We start from the raw sequence: 17,670 nt of genomic DNA, 5'->3' as shown, positions 1-17,670 counted from the left end.
ATCATTTTTCTGCTTTAAGGTTTTGCATTTGAACCACTTCTACAGTTCTCCACCTCTCTAAGAAAGCGGCAGGCTTTAAGAGGCTGGAGCATTTTAAGTAAAATGAACAGTTACTCCAGTGAGCTGAAAGCAGCACCAGAATAGCCTAAATCCTAAAAGTTTTCTATTAGCGGGTTAGCTAGAAATGAAGAAATAATACCACAATGTGAAGTGATATATGTAAATATATATAGAACTACACAAAAGCACAATAAGATGTAGTATTCATTTACTTTTGCTTCATGTATCCTTTGTTTGACAGGTCACTAGTTAAGGAGCTAACTTAGTATAGTCATTATTATCATCAAACCTATTTAAATAGAAGTCTCTAAATAAAATAATTGGTGCTTTTGAAGTGAACAATGCTGCAGAGCTGCATCTGCACACTGTACAAGAGCAAAGAGAGCTAGAGTACAAAATTCACCACTGCAGCTCTTTATGTGTGACTCACATCCACAACTCAACCATTCTGGAAGAAGAAAAACTCTTATGTATAAGGCTCTTTCATTTAACACTTCTCTCACTTCTTACCTTTGTACAAATACAAACATATTAAATACAAACTTCCTTAAACATACAACATAACATATGGAAATGATAAAGCACATGTTTACTGTATACATACAAACCCCCCTTAATGTATAACTCCTCGGAATCACAATGCTTATTCATACAACTGTATGAATGTTCATATCATCCTATCACTGTAAATAATAGTGTATTTCCTCTGACTCTGCATAAAGGGCATTTACATATCACACTTTATCTCTTTTCCTCCTTTCACATTACCTCTTTTATATCTAATCTCATATATTCTATTTGTTCTATTTTAATTCATTGTTATTTGTCTTTTTTTTCTTTTTAATGTTTATCATGTTTATCAATCTGTGGATTGGTGTGTTTAGTACAATATATATGTGCCCCCCCAAGGCTAATTCTTGGTGTAACATAACAAAATAAAGTGATTCTGAAGTAAATGGCATTGTTATATAGCATGGCAGAATACTTTTTTGCCAGCTTGTATTTCCACAGCATGACTAAAATCTAAATTTAGAAATATATGGAAAAACATTCATAATTTGTGTGATGTGATATACCCCAAAAACTAAACAGTGAAGACCATAGTGAATAAAAAAACCTGTAGTTATACTTTTATGCAAATTTATGTAAATCAGATCATCTACATACAGAATTGCACACATTTTGACTACAAATCAAAATTATTATAATGCAGCCATAGATAGTCACCTTTCGCCCAGTTCTACAATGTTAAAAAATACCCAGTTCCAACTAGTTGAAATACTATAAACAATCATATCTGGTGGATAGACTGGAGATGGGCATAGAAGTAAGGATTTCTGCTGTGCATATGACAATAAAATTCTTGAATCTTGAATCTAGAAGTCCTTATCTCATGTCACAGCACCCTTTTTAAGAACAATCACGCTCCAGGCATCACACAGCACATCAACAGTCTTTAAAGTCTCAGAAAAGAGTAAAACAAACTTCAAGGATGAGTTGTAGTTTGAACTGTATGCAACTTGAGGCCACATAGAACATTCTAAGGAGAGGTCACAGTGCATCACACAGATAGTTTGATGTCTTGCAGTGCCTTGCCCACCACAGCAAAAACTTCACTGTTACAGTCTTCCAATTCATATCTCCTTTGTTGCAGCTTCCCGATTGTTTTCAATGTATATTACAAATTAAACTAAATTTATGGGGAATCTGAAGTACCACTCTTTCCCATTGGTGAATAAACTGTAGGGTTGGTATTCTTGGTATTCGGTACTGGAAATTAGATTTCATTTTATGCTCATGTTTCAGAAACAGTGTGAAACAACAATAAAACAGTTTGAAATCTAGGCTGGAATCATCATTCCCTTGAGACTTTTACTCCCGGAATGTGTTATTACACTCATTACTGCCCATTTCCACCACTGCTCTTCGTGCACTTGTGTGTTGTCACAGTACTTGAATGCCTAAAGCTTTTTCCACACTCTGAACAGTGATAAGGCTTCTCTCCTGTGTGAATGCGCTGATGTTGCTGGAGATGACCCTGTACAGTAAAACTCCTCCCACACTCTGAACAGTAATACGGCTTTTCTCCTGTGTGAATGCGCCAGTGTTGTTTAAGATGACTCTGACGATTAAAACTCTTTCCACACTCTGCGCAGTCATATGGCTTCTCTCCTGTGTGAATGCGCTGGTGTTGTTGGAGAGAACTCTGCTGAGTAAAACTCTTCCCACATTCTGAGCAGTAATACGGCTTCTCTCCCGTGTGAATGCGCTGGTGTCGATGGAGTGAACTCTGCTGAGCAAAACTTTTCCCACACTCTAAGCACTGATATGGTTTAATTCCTGCGTGAATAAGTTGGTGTGTTTGGAGATTACTCTGTTGAGTAAAATTTTTCCCACACACTGAGCAATAATACGGCTTCTCTCCTGTGTGAATGCGCTGGTGTTCTTGGAAATGACTCTGACGATTAAAACTCTTTCCACACTCTGAGCAATGATACGGCTTCTCTCCTGTGTGAATGAGCTGGTGTTGTTGGAGATGACTCTGACGATTAAAACTCTTCCCACACTCTGGGCAGTGATATGGCTTCTGTCCTCTATGAATGCGCTGGTGTTCTTGGAGATGAATCTGTTGATTAAAACTCTTCCCGCACTCTGAGCAGTGATACGGTTTCTCTCCTGTGTGGATGCGCTGGTGTTGTTGGAAATTACTCTGTTGATTAAAACTCTTCCCACACTCTGAGCAGTGATACGGCTTCTCTCCTGTGTGAATACGCTGGTGTTGTTTGAGATGACTCTGTTGAATGAAATTCTTCCCACACTCTGAACAATAATGATTTTTCTCCTTGCTGCATTTCTGTGTTCGTCTGTCAGATATGTTCATGTGGAGGGTCCCAGATGATATTTGCTGAGTAACTGAATGTCTTCTAGACGCCATATTCTTTTTTATCACCTGTTTTCAGCAGCATTCCTCTTCATGGAATGTCCTTACGTGTTTACAGAAGCACATTTAAGCTGGTTAGGAAAATGCAGGATAAGACTTGAAACAGGAAACCATTTGTTTCTGGGGGGAAAAAAAAGAAAGAAAGAAAATTTAAACTCAAATAATGCACCAAAAGTAGTATGAGCCAAATCCTGAAGGCTCCACTTACAGCAACTGTCAGAAAGTGTAAAGAAAGAATAAACTTCCAACAGACATAGAAAAATATTAATACTTAAACTCTGAAGCTGGATTTGTGATCCCTGACCCTGTAGTTAACAAAAGGATTCCAAAGTCAATATGTTTTATCCTACACACACTGAATGTTACTGGATCCTTTGCTTTACATGAACATTAAAGAGCCAAAATATAAATTATGCTGCTTACATCTAAATTTTTACATCTAATCTACCATGTTAAAGCAGACCTACAAAGGTGGTCTGCCTCTCTCTTTAACAGTTCAGTCTGTTAACATATTAACATGAGTTCTGTTAACAGAGTTCAGTCTGTTAACATGAATATATTTGCCCAGATTACATTTTCTCTTCTAATGCCTTCTTATTTTTTTCAAAAAAACTTTATTATGATGGATCAGGTCATATTATTTTATACTGTCTTTGTCAGGAAAAAAAATCCAAGGGTCAAGACAAGTACTCTTTAAGCATCCCAGGTTAATGGGGAGGTTGGGCCTTTCTAATTTAAGATATTATTATTCGGCAGCAAATTTACAAAAGGCTTTATTCTGGATTCCTAAACTTGAACTAGATTGGTGTAAGCCGGAAGCAAACTCCTGCAAGACTGTATTTCTTCCAGTTCTGATGTTCTGACATCTTCCTTTATCAGCCAGGCAGAATACTTTAAACCCAGTGGTTTTATCTACATTAAAAATCTGAACACAGTTATGCCTGTCGTGTTTCCTAATAACACAGTGAGTCCGAACTGTAGTTTAAACGTTTTACTGCAAGCTTCACTCAACATCTTACAGGCAGCCCTCATGCTCTAAACTCTTTCTCGTATCCCCCCCTCACATGCCCTTAAAGGCACAGCAACACCACATCTCCCCCTTCTAGAGACAACGGGTGGACTACCTTTGTCTCAGCAGACCTTAGGGGATTATTCTGCAAAACCTTAAAGAGAAACATAACCCCACAAACTCTATGTACTTAAACTTCTAAACATTTAGCCGTCTTACACTAACTGTTAAACATATTTTTCAACTGTTCTTACCAAATACATTAGCTATATACTGATGCATACAGAACAACAACACACATATTGTACTTTTTTTTTCTTCTGGACTTTACAAGTCCAGTCTGGTAAGCTTCTGATTGACTCTCCCGGACCTGGTTTTAGGAGTAGATAGCAGTTTAGGGATATCATTCATTGGCAGCTGCTGAGCCACAGGACTTTGCCCCTGAACAGGCATTGAAGACTATGCATATGTAGGGCTATCGCTGCCCTCCACTGCTGTTTGCATGGGAATCAGATGGTAGCGGTTGCACTTCACAGTACCTTGAGGTGTATTCACAAGGTATGATCGTGGAGTGAAGTAACTGGCCACCACAGATCCTGATGTTTTAGCATCAGTCACCCACACTTCCTCTCCTGGTAACAGCTGCTTGCTGAGGTCCCTTGCTCGATGGCACATATTGAAATGCTTTGCATCCAGGATCCTCCTCTCATTCTCCTTCCTAGCAATTGTCTTAGCATCAGGAAGTGCAGGGTTTAGCAGAGCTGGAAGCATTGGTACCGTAGTACGAAGCCTTCTCCCCATGAGTAACTGTGCTGGACTGTAACCATTTTGCAGCCATGTGGCTCTATAGGCAAGCAGAGCCAGATAAGGGTCTACAGCTTTCTTGAGAAGAAACTTCACAGTTTTTACAGTGCGCTCAGTCTCACCATTACTTTGGGGAAACCTAGGGCTGCTGGTAATGTGGCGGAACCTATAGAACTCAGTGAAGGAAGCAAAGGCTAGCCCAGAGAACTGAGGGCCATTGTTTGTCACCGGGGTCTCTGGAACTCCATGACATGCAAATATAGATTTTAGATGCACAATAATGTTGTTGCACCTGGAAAGAGTTACATGGGTGATCTACACATACCTGGATTAGTAATCCACTACCAGCAGGTAGGTTTTGCTTCCCAGCATAAACAAGTCTGCCACTAACTTCTGCCATTGCCGGTCAGGAAACTGAGATGGCATGAGTGTCTCTTTCGGGTTCAGACGCTCTTTGATGCATGTTCTGCAGTCAAGCAGCATTTCATTTAACTGCTGGCTCAGGTCCGGCCACCATACTGATTGACATGCCCGCTCTCTGCATTTCACCAACCCTTGGTGACCTTCATGCAGTTTGGCCAGGATCTCATTTCTCATTCGCCACGATTATATTCAAGCCATCCATCAGTGTACAATGTCATAACTCTAGAGCACACACCGTCACTCTTGAGCTGCTCTCTTAAGTGGTCCAGATAGGTAAAACTCGCTGGAAGACTGCATAACAGAGCCTACATATATATTTGTGTCTTCCCAGAACTCATTTTCTTCTTGACACACACTTCCCCTCACTGGAGCACGTGACAGTGTATTAGCTGTCCACAGACTTTTCCCTGGCACTTGATTGATAGAGTAAGAATAACGCATCAGCCTCATTTTAAACCTCTGGATACGAGGAGGAGGGGCATCTCTGCTTGTACTCCCAGAAGGCTCAACAGAGGTTTATGGTCTGTTTCCAGTTGGAAGTGCTTGCCAATGAGAAAATCCTGGAACCTTTCACATGCCCAGGTTAGACTCAAGGCTTCTTTTTCCACTTGCGCATACCTTTGCTCTATCTGGGTAAGCGACTGTGACACATAGGCCACAGGTTTCCACTCCTCTTTCCATCTCTGGAGAAGAACCGCTCCCAACCCATAAAAAGATCACAAAGTGCCTTGTCTTTTTTGGCCAACTGAGGAATTAATTTTCCCAGATGATTAACCATTCCAAGAAAGCTCCTGAGCTCGCTAACACTGGAAGGTTCCTTCATCTTTCTAATAGCCTATGTTTTCTTAGGGTCAGGACTGATACCACTGTCTGAAACTACATGGCCCAGAAAGCTCGCCTCTTGTGTAGACAGGTCACACTTATCAAGATTGTGTGTGATCCTCACCTTCTGCATCCTCTGCAACACAGCACGCAGACGGGTGTCATGCTCCTCCTGATTTCTGCCCCACACCAGAACGTCATCCATGTGACATACAATGCCTTCAAGGTCATCTGTGACCTCTGTTGCCATCCTGTTCTGGAAGTGTTCTTGCGCACAAGTGATACCAAAGGGCAACCTCCTGCAAAAGAAGCAGCCAAAGGGAGTTATGAATGCTGTGTACTTTGCAGACACTTCAGTCAGTGCAATTTGCCAGAATCCCATATTGGCATCCAATTTACTGAAGATTTTTGCTCCTGCAAGCATTCCCAGCGTTTGTTCTACAAATGGAAGGATATACTTATCCCGACATACTGATTCATTAAGCTTGGTAAGATCCATGCATACCCTCACAGAGCCTGACGTTTTAGGGACTACAACAATGCTACCAATCTGTGGGTTCTTCTACTCTGCTGATTACTCCCAGCCTTTCCATACGTCAATCCATACGTCAATGTTGTCTAGACGTGCAACCAACCCAAGCTTTGAGATAGTTGGTCTGCCTAGCAGTGCAGTATGTAAGCCTCGAATGATATACACATCTTCCGCCGCCTACTTTTCTCCTCTCTTTAACAGCAGGCTGGTGACACAACATCTAATGGAATCCAACCTGGTCCTAATAGAGGTCTCGCTGCATAGTTGAGAACAGGTAGGTCTGTGCCGCTGAAGATTTCTTTTAACAGGGTTAGCAGAAGGAACGTTACATTTGCCCCCGTGTCAATCTTGAAGGAAATGCACCTGTCTTTGATGTCTATGTCGACCATCCATGGCTCACCATCGGCTGCAATGCTCCCTAGGAACACCCCATCACACTCTTCGATTTCACAAACAATTTTGATTGCATGGCACACATGCCGGAAGTGACCTTTTTTTCCACAGGAAAGATATTTTGCCACATTAGCAGGACACTCTCACTTCGGGTGGAATGAAGAGCTACCACATTTATGGCACTGGGCACTGTGCATTTTGCTGTTTGCCAATTTGTGACTTAGCATTTTGGCTAATGTCTTTTTGGGGTTTAGCAACATTCCAACTGCCCCTGTATACTCTTATCTACAGACCTGGCTTCAGCAGCCATGGTGCCTGTGTCACAGCGCAAGGAAGTTTGTTGGCGTTTCACCTCCTCACTTTGCCTTGCCATTGTCATGGCTTTTTTGAATGTTAGATCTTGGTCTAACTGCATGCGTTCAGTTGTGTGTCTCCTAGCCGCATAACAAGTCTATTATGAATTAACTCACATGCAAAGCTCCATAAGTACAATTTTCAACCAAAGCATACAAAGCTGTGACAGAAGAATCAACTGTTTCATTTTCCCCGTTTCTCACACGAATCTCACACGTTTGTAAATTACATTTTTCTTGCCAATGAAATGAGCTTGGAAGCTATCACACGCATCGCTGTACTTTTTCTGTTGAACTTCAGTTAGGCGCAAGCCAGGTGGAATGTCATCAGCCTCATCACCCATACAGTAAATGAACATATTCACCTGGTTTTCCTCATAGCGTTTATGCAGACCACTTGCTATCCTGTACCGCTCAAACCATCTAATCCATTTCTCTCAATCCTGAGGCTTAGAAAAATCGAAGGAGTAGGGAGGCTGGATGCTGAACCTAGTGTTGGGCCCCACTGTTCTCTGTACAGCAACCGCATTTTGGTCGTCTGTATTTTCATTCCGCTCCATTGCCGCTCACCGTTGCTTTCTCTCCAGGGACAAATGCACTCAGTCTCCGCACCAACTAAGCTACAGAAGTTCTGACACCATGTCGTGTTTCCTAATAATAAAACATAGTGTTGAGTCTGAACTGTAGTTTCACTGCAAGCTTCATTCAACATCTTACAGGCAGGCCCCATGCTCTAAACTCTTGCTCGCATCCCCCCTCATGTGGCCTTAAAGGCACAGCAACACCACAATGCCAACACTTTAAACTCGATAATATGTGATTAAAAGGACCTTTCCTCAGTAATCACCATTTTACCCCCTCCAGCACTGACTCTGTGTATGGTTTTTGGAATAGACCAGACATTTCTTTCAGAAGCGCATTTGTGAGGTCAGACTCTGATGTTGGACGAAAAGGCCTGGCTCGCAGTCTCCGCTCTAATTAATCCCAAAGGTGTTTTATCAGGTTGAGGGCAGGACTCTGTGCAGGCCAGTCAAGTTCTTCCACACCAAACTCACTCATCCATGTCTTTATGGACCTTGCTTTGTGCACTGGTGCGCAGTCATGTTGTAACAGGAAGGGGCCATCCCCAAACTGTTCCCACAAAATTGGGAGCAAGAAATTGTCCAAAATCTCTTGGTGCTGAAGCATTAAGAGCTCCTTTCACTGGAACTAAGGGGCTGGGCCCAACTCCTGAAAAACAACCCCACACCATAATCCCCCCTCCACCAAACTTTACACAATGCAGTCAAACATGTACCATTCTCCTGGCAACCGCCAAACCCAGAGTCATCCATCGGATTTCCAGATAGAGAAGTGTGATTCGTCACTCCAAAGAACACGTCTCCACTGCTCTAGAGTCCAGTGGCGCTTTACATCACTGCATTCAACACTTTGCATTGCACTTGGTGACGTAAGGCTTGGATGCAGCTTCTTGGTCATGGAAACCCATTCCATGAAGCTGTCTACGCTGTTCTTGAACTAATCTGAAGGCCACATGAAGTTTGGAGGTCTGTAGTGATTGACTCTGCAGAAAGTTGGTGACCTCTGTGCACTATGCGCCTCAGTATCCGCTGACCCCGCGCTGTCATTTTACATGGCCTACCACTTTGTGAATTCACTGAGCTCCTGAGAGCGACCCATTATTTCACTAATGTTTGTAGAAGCAGTCTGAATGCCTAGGTGCTTGGTTTTATACACGTGTAGCCACGGAAGTAATTGGAACACCTGAATTCAATTATTTGGATGGATGAGTGAATACTTTTGTAATATAGTGTACTTAAATTCAGCTGCATGTTTAGATGGTGAGTCCTGAATCTCGCCAACCCAGTTAAATTTGCGCAGGGGCAGCAATTCGGATTTTGGAGCAGCCTTCGTTCAGCTGCTAATCAGATTAACTAACATCCATCCTAAGTAGTGTTTGTTTATTTACTTGTTGTTATATATATATAATACACACACACACATTTATTTGTAAGTCGCTTTGGATAAAAGCGTCTGCTAAATGTAATGTAATGTAATGTAAAGTAGCTAATTTACCTAATCTGCATAGCAGCACCTAGCGACCTGACAGGGAAGATCAACCATAAAGCTTGTTAAAATAATGTAATGAAAGGACAATGTAAACATTTAATTTCAGAAATGCTGATGGTTACTGCACTGAGAACGTGACAGTGAGGCAGAGGTACAACCAGGACAGAAACAGAAAGACAAAGAGCTGCAGCAGTGAGAGAATATTTCTAATGTTGATGCACTACAGTAAATATGGTGAGTGAAAACAAGTATTTGGACACTTTATTTTTTGTTATTTAACATACTTCCAGTTTATATAGCCATTTAAAATTAGCACAAGTAATGGTAATGTCTTCTGAACATGATCTTATAAATACAGAAAAAGTATGTATTCATAAACATAAGTAACAGATAAAAAATAAATAAATTAAGTTCTGCATATTAATGCTGCTAAAATGAAAGTGTTCTTGTGCAAATTGCAGTGTCATTATAAAAGACATCAGACACAAGATCTCACGCAACAACAATCACAGTGAAGTGAAGGAGCTTCCTAAAGTTCTCAGGTCGCCCTAGAAAAGATCTTGGACATCATAGTCGGCAAACCTGTTTTGATAATATGCAGCTGAAATATTCATGGAATCACAACTAATGAGAAAAAAAGATTTTCCTCAGACTGATGATAAGACAGGTAACGGAGAAGCCAGCAGTCAGTTTAAAAAGTTGCAGGACGACCTGAAAGCAGCAGGAACAACATTTACACAGAGAAGAATTAGTAATGAACAGCACAGCAATGATTAAAGCCTGTGTAGTTGAGTTATTAGGTTGTTCATCCGAGCTGGATCAGAATTGGGCATCTGCTGTGCTGAACCAGCGATTCGGCTGCAGGAGGATTTTGTACAATTAGCAATACAGGAGGAATAAAAAGGAGCCATCAGCTCAAATTATTAACACATTAATATAAGCTGGCTCTATTTTAAATCCATCAAATCTTATTGTCTAAACTCTAATGTGTCTCCAGCTGCTCGTCTGAGAGTGAAGGAAGAACAGTGAGCGTTAAAGTGTCGGACAGTTTCCTACCTTCAATAGTTCAGCTCTTGTTTCTGATCCTCTGTATTCCTCAGTATATGAGCACGGAGGCGTGGTCTACTGACCACAACACCACCTTCTGCTTCTCCGCTTTAGTGCAGTTGGAGAAAGTTATACTTACAGAATTAGCGCCACCACCTGACCTGAAGCGGCTTCACGCTGGAACCACCCCATCTCAGGCGGACCGGTCGTTATTTTAAATCCCAACCGTATTCGGTCAAGCCCCGCCTCCAGCGCTCTGATTGGGTAACAGCAAGGGCTCGACTTTGGGCTGAACAGGACTGTTTATCCTGCTGACTATTAGATCCATCAGGATTAAAATCTGATAGTCTCCCTTTCTAATATGATTTGGTTTAATGGTTACTATTAGAGACCATTAGTTTCTTGCAGGACACCTTTAGATCCCATTTGGAAACCATCTGAAATCAGAACACCTGCTAAACCACATGGTATTAGAATCCATTACACTGTGATATCGACCCATTAGGAAAACAGAGAATACCATTAGAAGGTGTAGACATTAGTGTTTTTATATAGAAATTACAAAAACATGAATTCTTGCTTTATCTAAATATCACATTTATTAAAAACTCTCCATGTAGTATGTCAACACTGCATAACAGAAGTGAAACGAGCACAATTAAAATGAAAAAAAAAGACAAAGGCACTCCGTCTCACTCCATTGTTTAACAGAGCTTTTTTCACCTCTTGTCTGTCAGTTTCAGCCTCTTCTGTTTCCCTACTTTCTTTTTTTATGTCTACCATAAAGAAAACATGAATTTATATTTGAGCATAAACCTAAGACCTAACCTGACTCTTGCTCCCTAATGGTTTAATACCTGGAAGTATATCATGTTAGCTATTAGCAAGTGGGCCATAGGAGCAAAGCTACTAAGAGGAGTTAATAGGAGAGAACTTACTGCATCCTGAAAAACATACCTAATATCTTTTTTTCACATAATAATGTCCAACAAGAACAGAAAAAAATGAAAAATACTTCTAGGGGTTCAAATGACTCACGATTAAATAAAAACTTGAAAAAAGCAAAAAAAAGAAAAGAAAAACAAACGTAGCATGAAACCGCTTCAGGTCAGGTGCCATCCAGATGACGTCTTTTTCAGACAAGGCCTTGATTATTTCAGCAAGACAGTGTAAAATCACATTCTGCTTGTATTACACCACACCTATCGCAGGGCAGACAGACAGACACAGATAGTCACTCACTCACAGGGGCAATTTAACATATCCAATTGGCCTGACTGCATGTCATTGGACCGTGGGAGAAAACCCACATAGACACAAGGAAAACATGCAAACTCAACACAGAGAGGACCCCGGTCACCCGGCCAGGCAATCAAACCCAGGCCCTCCTCGCTGTGAGGCAACAGCGCTACCCACCATGCCACCGTGCCGCCACTTCTTTAATAATAAAAATTGAAAATTTTAGACAACAAATGTCTTATTACAGGCCTATTTCTAACTTACAATTTATGTCTAAGATCTTAGAAAAAGCTGTCGCCCAACAACTTACTTCTTTAATAATAAAATTGAAAATATTAGACAACAAATCCGACCCACAGTATTACAACCCCAATTCCAATGAAGTTGGGACGTTGTGTAAAACATAAATAAAAACAGAATACGATGATTTGCAAATCCTTTTCAGCCTATATTCAATTGAATACACTACAAGGACAATATATTTAATGTTCAAATGGATAAACGTTATTGTTTTTTGCAAATATTCACTCATTTTGAATTTGATGCCTGCAACACATTCCAAAGAAGTTGGGACAGGGGCAACAAAAGACTGGGAAAGTTGAGGAATGCTCAAAAAACACCTGTTTGGAACATTCCACAGGTGAACCGGTTAATTGGAAACAGGTGAGTGTCATGATTGGGTATAAAGGGAGCATCCCTGAAAGGCTCAGTCGTTCACAAGCAAGGATGGGGTGAGGTTCACCACTATGAGAACAACTTCGTGAGCAAATAGTCCAACAGTTTAAGAACAACGTTTCTCAACATGCAATTGCAAGGAATTTAGGGATTTCATCATCTACAGTCCATAATATCATCAAAAGATTCAGAGAATCTGGAGAAATCTCTGTAAGTAAGCGGCAAGTCAGTAAACCAACAGTGAATGCCCATGGCCTTCGATCCCTCAGACGGCACTGCATTAAAAACCGACATTATTCTGTAATGGATATTACCACATGGGCTCAGGAACACTTCAGAAAACCACTGTCAGTGAACACAGTTCATCGCTCCATCTACAAGTGCAAGTTAAAACTCTGCCATGCAAAGAGAAAGCCATATATCAACAACACCCAGAAACGCTGCCGGCTTCTCTGGGCCCAAGCTCATCTGAGATGGAATGATGCAAATTGGAAAAGTGTCCTGTCTGACGAGTCCACATTTCAAATTGTTTTTGGAAATCATGGACGTCGTGTCCTCCGGGCCAAAGAGGAAAAGGACTGTCTGGATTGTTATCAGCGCAAAGTTCAAAAGCCAGCATCTCTGATGGTGTGGCGGTGGTGTTGGTGATGGTGTGGTAACTGACACATCTGTGAAGGCACCATTAATGCTGAAAGGTACATACAGGTTAGGGAGCAACATATGTTGCCATCCAAGCAACGTCTTTTTCAGGGATGTCCTGCTTATTTCAGCAAGACAATGCCAAGCCACATTCTGCACATGTTACAACAGCGTAGCTTCATAGTAAAAGAGTGCGGGTACTAGACTGGCCTGCCTGCAGCCCAGACCTGTCTACCACTGAAAATGTGTGGCGCATTATGAAGCGCAAAATACGACAACGAAGACCCCGGACTGTTGAGCAACTGAAGTTGTACAACAAGCAAGAATGGGAAAGAATTCCACCTACAGAGCTTCAACAATTAGTGTCCTCAGTTCCCAAATACTTACTGATGATGTAACACAGTGGTAAACACGCCCCTGTCCCAACTTCTTTGGAACGTGTTGCAGGCATCAAATTCCAAATGAGTGAATATTTGCAGAAAACAATAAAGTTTATCTGTTTGAACATTAAATATCTTGTCTTTGTAGTGTATTCAATTGAATATAGGCTGAAAAGGATTTGCAAATAATCATATTCTGTTTTTATTTATGTTTTACACAACGTCCCAACTTCATTGGAATTGGGGTTGTAGAACTAAAACTTTGATTTAACATTAATTAATTAGTAACGTTTTTTCAATTCATCTGGGACTTTGGAGCTGAGGACTGGGAGCTCTGGGCCCCAACACACCCAAGAATACTACACCAACTAGTGGCTAACTGCTAACAGGCTAATAGCAACATATACACCACCGGCCACTAAACACTTTTGTTTCCACCTGTCACTCTATCTCTGGTCTCTCAGCATGCTCTCATCTTTTTTATCCACTAAACGGGTGGTATTTAAGCATCTGTTACTGAAGCCTGTACTACAGTAGGTTTTACCTGTAGCCATTAGCATCGCCCAGCAGGGTCCAGCTCAAAGCACCACAGAACAATTATCTTTTTTCTCTTGCTGTCACTTCAACACCAGCCATTCGAATCTGTGCCCTCAGAAACGAGTCTTTATCCTCTAAACGGGTGTTTTTAATCATTGTTCGCTAGAACACAGCCTGTACTGCCTTGGGAAGCACCATGCATTCACATTAGCTTAGCCTAGCAGGCTACAGCTTAAAGCTTAGTTTTTATCATTTACACTTTTGATAGCAGAGCAGTTAGTCGAATCGAACATGCACTGTGGTGATTGGATCTCTTTAGCTAAACTAAGTTAGCAAGGCGAGTGGACCTGGGTAGCATTAGCTTAGCTAGGAGGCTCCAGTTCCATTTCGGCTTTGTGTTTCTTTAACATCAGCCGCTCGACTTCGCTTTCTTCAGATATGAGTCACTTTCATCTAAACTTGTGTCAGTGAAGCTTTTGTTAGTCACAATCATATCTGTTCTGTGGTGAGCAGCGCTGACAGCATGCTACCCAAACTATCGCTAACCAGCTTCTCTCTCCTTGTTAATATCACCATTTAACATTTAGATATTGGTGTTAGACTGAAGCTCTGATGTTTATTGAATGGTGGATTTAAAAACGTGCACTGAGCTTATTTGCTTTCAGGTTTGAAATAGCGCAGCAGGATGCTGTGGCACATAAACGTAAAACCAATCAGCAAGCTACATCGTTACGTCACTGAATTGTTATGTGGTTCCGAGTATGATTAGCTAACCGTGCTGAAAAAAAGTGGGCTGAGCCCAGTCATTCAGCTTAACCATGAAGCACCTCAGTCATGGCAAAATCCTCATCTCCACACCAAACAAAATGGTATAAAAGGTACAAACTATATTTTAAAGTAGAGGCTAACATTTGTCATTAAAAATTTATGTGTAAAACTAGAAATATGAATTATTTCACAATGTTTGTATGAGATTTAAACAACTACATTGGGAACACCAGAGCAACTTTTCTACAGAAGCACTAAAGAGAGCATCCTGACAGGGGGTCAAGCTTCCCTGCCATTAAGGACATCTACACCGAGCAGTGTTAAAGGAGAACCTGCAGCATCAGTGTCAGAAAGACTAACATCAATGTGAACAGAAAATCACAGATCACATTTTCCAGAATGGTTTTATTTGATAAATTAAGGGCTCTAAATCAAAGCTATTCTGTGTTACTTAATGAACAAAGAAATGTGAATATCAAATACTTGAATTTCAACTTATATATGGAAAATGCCCAGACTGCCATATTGCTGCTCTATCCACTAATAGCTACTTTCCTCTGACATGGTGCCAGTGCCAAAATTTTGAACCATCTGGTGCATTTCCACTACAAACACACTGGTTCTTGCTACAATGGTACTTACCATCAATCTGAGGAAAATCTTGTCTGAAACATCACTGTTTGTGGTTCCATGTATATTCCAATTGCGTATTATAAAACCATTATAAAATCTCAACATCATCAAGGAAAAGTACAACATACCAGTTCTCTGTATATACTTAACTTAGCTCAAAGAAGCAAATCAATATTAGAAACTTTTACAGTCCCACTCCTTTTCTCTACCTCAGAACAGTACAAGATCATTTCCAGTTGAAAAAGGGACTGCAGATACACAGTAACACCTCTATAAGCATCAGTTCAAAGCTTCAGTTAATAAAATATAAAACCCTTCACAGAGCTCACATTACAATCCATAAACTGCACCATATGGTATTTAGCCACAGTACGGACTCGCCCCTCAGTACCTGAGTGAACTTCTCTCCTACTATGAACCATCACGGCTACTAGTACCTGGAATTAATAAACTTACATCAGGGGGGAGAGCTTTCTCATACAAAGCCCCCAGCTTTGGAATCTTCCTGTTAATGTTTGGGACTCAGACACAGCCTTAGTTTTTAAGTCTAGGCTAAAAACTTACATGTTTAGTCAATCCTTTGGTAATTAGTTTTCCCTGTCAGATCTAGACCTGCCAGGGTCTCTGCTGCTCTGTTATACTGTAATCTGTGATCAGTCACTTATTACAGAACTGACTCTGTTTTTATTTACTTTCTATGCTGAGTTGAACAGCTGCCCATCCTGTGCATCTGATGCTGTTGCCTCTTCTGCCTCGATCGGGTGCCACTGCTCGTCAGCCTTCTGGACCAGCTTGACCACCACTGAGCTTCTTGCTGTACAACGCTGTGCAATCCTCACCCTTAGATGATGCTGCCACTGCATAATCATAAACTAATCAATTTAACCACTGTTATTTTTCCCCACTTTGTACTATAATACTTTATACTAACAATGTTTGTTATCCGGTGTCGACCGTAGGACGAATGGTTCCCCTTCTGAGTCTTGCTTCCTCTCAAGGTTTCTTCCTCTTTTAGGGAGTTTTTCCTTGCCACTGTCGCCACTGGCTGTGCTCATGGGGGCTTGGACCTGGATTTTTCTTTTTCTTTCTGTAATACTGATTGTTCTGTAAAGCTGCTTTGTGACAACACCTGTTGTAAAAAGCGCTATATAAATAAACTTTGCTTGCTTGCTACTACACATACACTGCCCAGTCTCAACAGACGATTACTGTCATGCCTTCTGGCTTTGTCCTCATATCCATTATTTCTGGTTGATAGAATCAAATAGAACCTTGTCATTCTAAGGCCAAGTTTTATTGTGGAAGCCCATTTCCACCTCTGCAGACAATTACAGACCAGTGTATTGCAGCCTTAAGAAAGGAGAAAAAAAAAACAACAACATGCAAAACAGCAACAAAACACAGAAGGGATAGTAGGCCATTGGGATCACAACACTTCAGCCCTTAATAGTAAACAGGTCACCCTGGTCAAATTGCATGGTTTATTGATCTTTGTAAATGAAAAGTTAATACACCATCTGCATGGAAAAGTTTAAATGTGACATTTTCACAAATTTACATACATTGTTACAATTTATTTGCTAAATTTAGTAAATTGGAGTGGAAAACCTATAAAAAAAAAAGGGTAGGGTGGGGGGGGTGGGAGTGGTATGGGTGCAAATGTTTGGGTACCCTAAGTCAATCACAGTGGTCATTGTAGCCAAAGAGTTCAATTTTTGTTTCATTAGACTACAGCACTTGGTTCCAAAATTCCTCTGGTTTATCTATGAATTGTTTCCATGTGGATGATGTTTGCACAACACCACTTGCACAGTAGGCCGGTTCATTACTGTTCCCATGCCAGCCAAATCTTTCTGCAGTGATGAGAGGGGTTTTGCTTTGTATACCTTGCTACTGGTCTACGGGCAGAGTTATTGCTTGGTCTTCCAGATCTTGCGTTGACCTCAGTAATTGGTCTTAACTTTCATTTTTCAGACGGTATCCAAATGTATTTTATACTTTCCTCTTGCTTTGTAAGAGTGAATTATCTTCAGTCAGCTGTTTCACTAAGCCTGTGGTTATAAAGTGTGAGAGGTTTAAAGGATCACATAATTTATTATGCTCTAAAATTGTGTATTCATGACTTTGATTAAGGTCTAATGAGTCAAATAGGCTCTATGGCCTTACTGAAACACACACACACACACAAATGCTTTGTAGAAAGAAGTTTATACTTTCTTTACACTTTCTGCCAATTGATGTAAGTGGAGCTGTCATGATTTGGATCAAACTACTTTTGTTGCACTGCACATTGAGTGATTTTATTTTTTCTTTTTCCAGAAATGAATGATGTCATGTTCCAAGTC

General features: G+C 40.8%; 1 protein-coding gene across 2 annotated transcripts; it reads right to left on the bottom strand.

The window, feature by feature from the left end:
- Positions 1–634: 634 nt before the first annotated feature.
- On the bottom strand, positions 635–10,549 carry LOC108414165 (zinc finger protein 501-like). 2 transcript variants are annotated; one of them, XM_017686987.2, is made up of 3 exons: positions 10,464–10,549; positions 6,184–6,358; positions 635–3,121 (listed from the first exon to the last, which is right to left on the bottom strand). In XM_017686987.2, exon 3 carries the CDS (start codon positions 2,993–2,995, stop codon positions 1,961–1,963), a length of 1,035 nt encoding a protein of 344 aa, XP_017542476.1. In that variant the 5' UTR covers positions 2,996–3,121; positions 6,184–6,358; positions 10,464–10,549; the 3' UTR covers positions 635–1,960. The 2 variants fall into 2 exon arrangements, with proteins under 2 accessions (XP_017542476.1, XP_017542481.1); XM_017686992.2 differs by lacking the exon at positions 6,184–6,358 and having other exon boundaries at positions 10,464–10,548.
- Between the last annotated feature and the right edge of the window lie 7,121 nt (positions 10,550–17,670).

Source organism: Pygocentrus nattereri, chromosome 20, assembly GCF_015220715.1.
Source record: "Pygocentrus nattereri isolate fPygNat1 chromosome 20, fPygNat1.pri, whole genome shotgun sequence".
In the NCBI taxonomy this organism is placed as follows: Eukaryota; Metazoa; Chordata; class Actinopteri; order Characiformes; family Serrasalmidae; genus Pygocentrus; species Pygocentrus nattereri.
The sequence above is the reverse complement of the archived record's forward strand: the minus strand, read 5'-3'. Positions and strand labels throughout refer to the sequence as shown.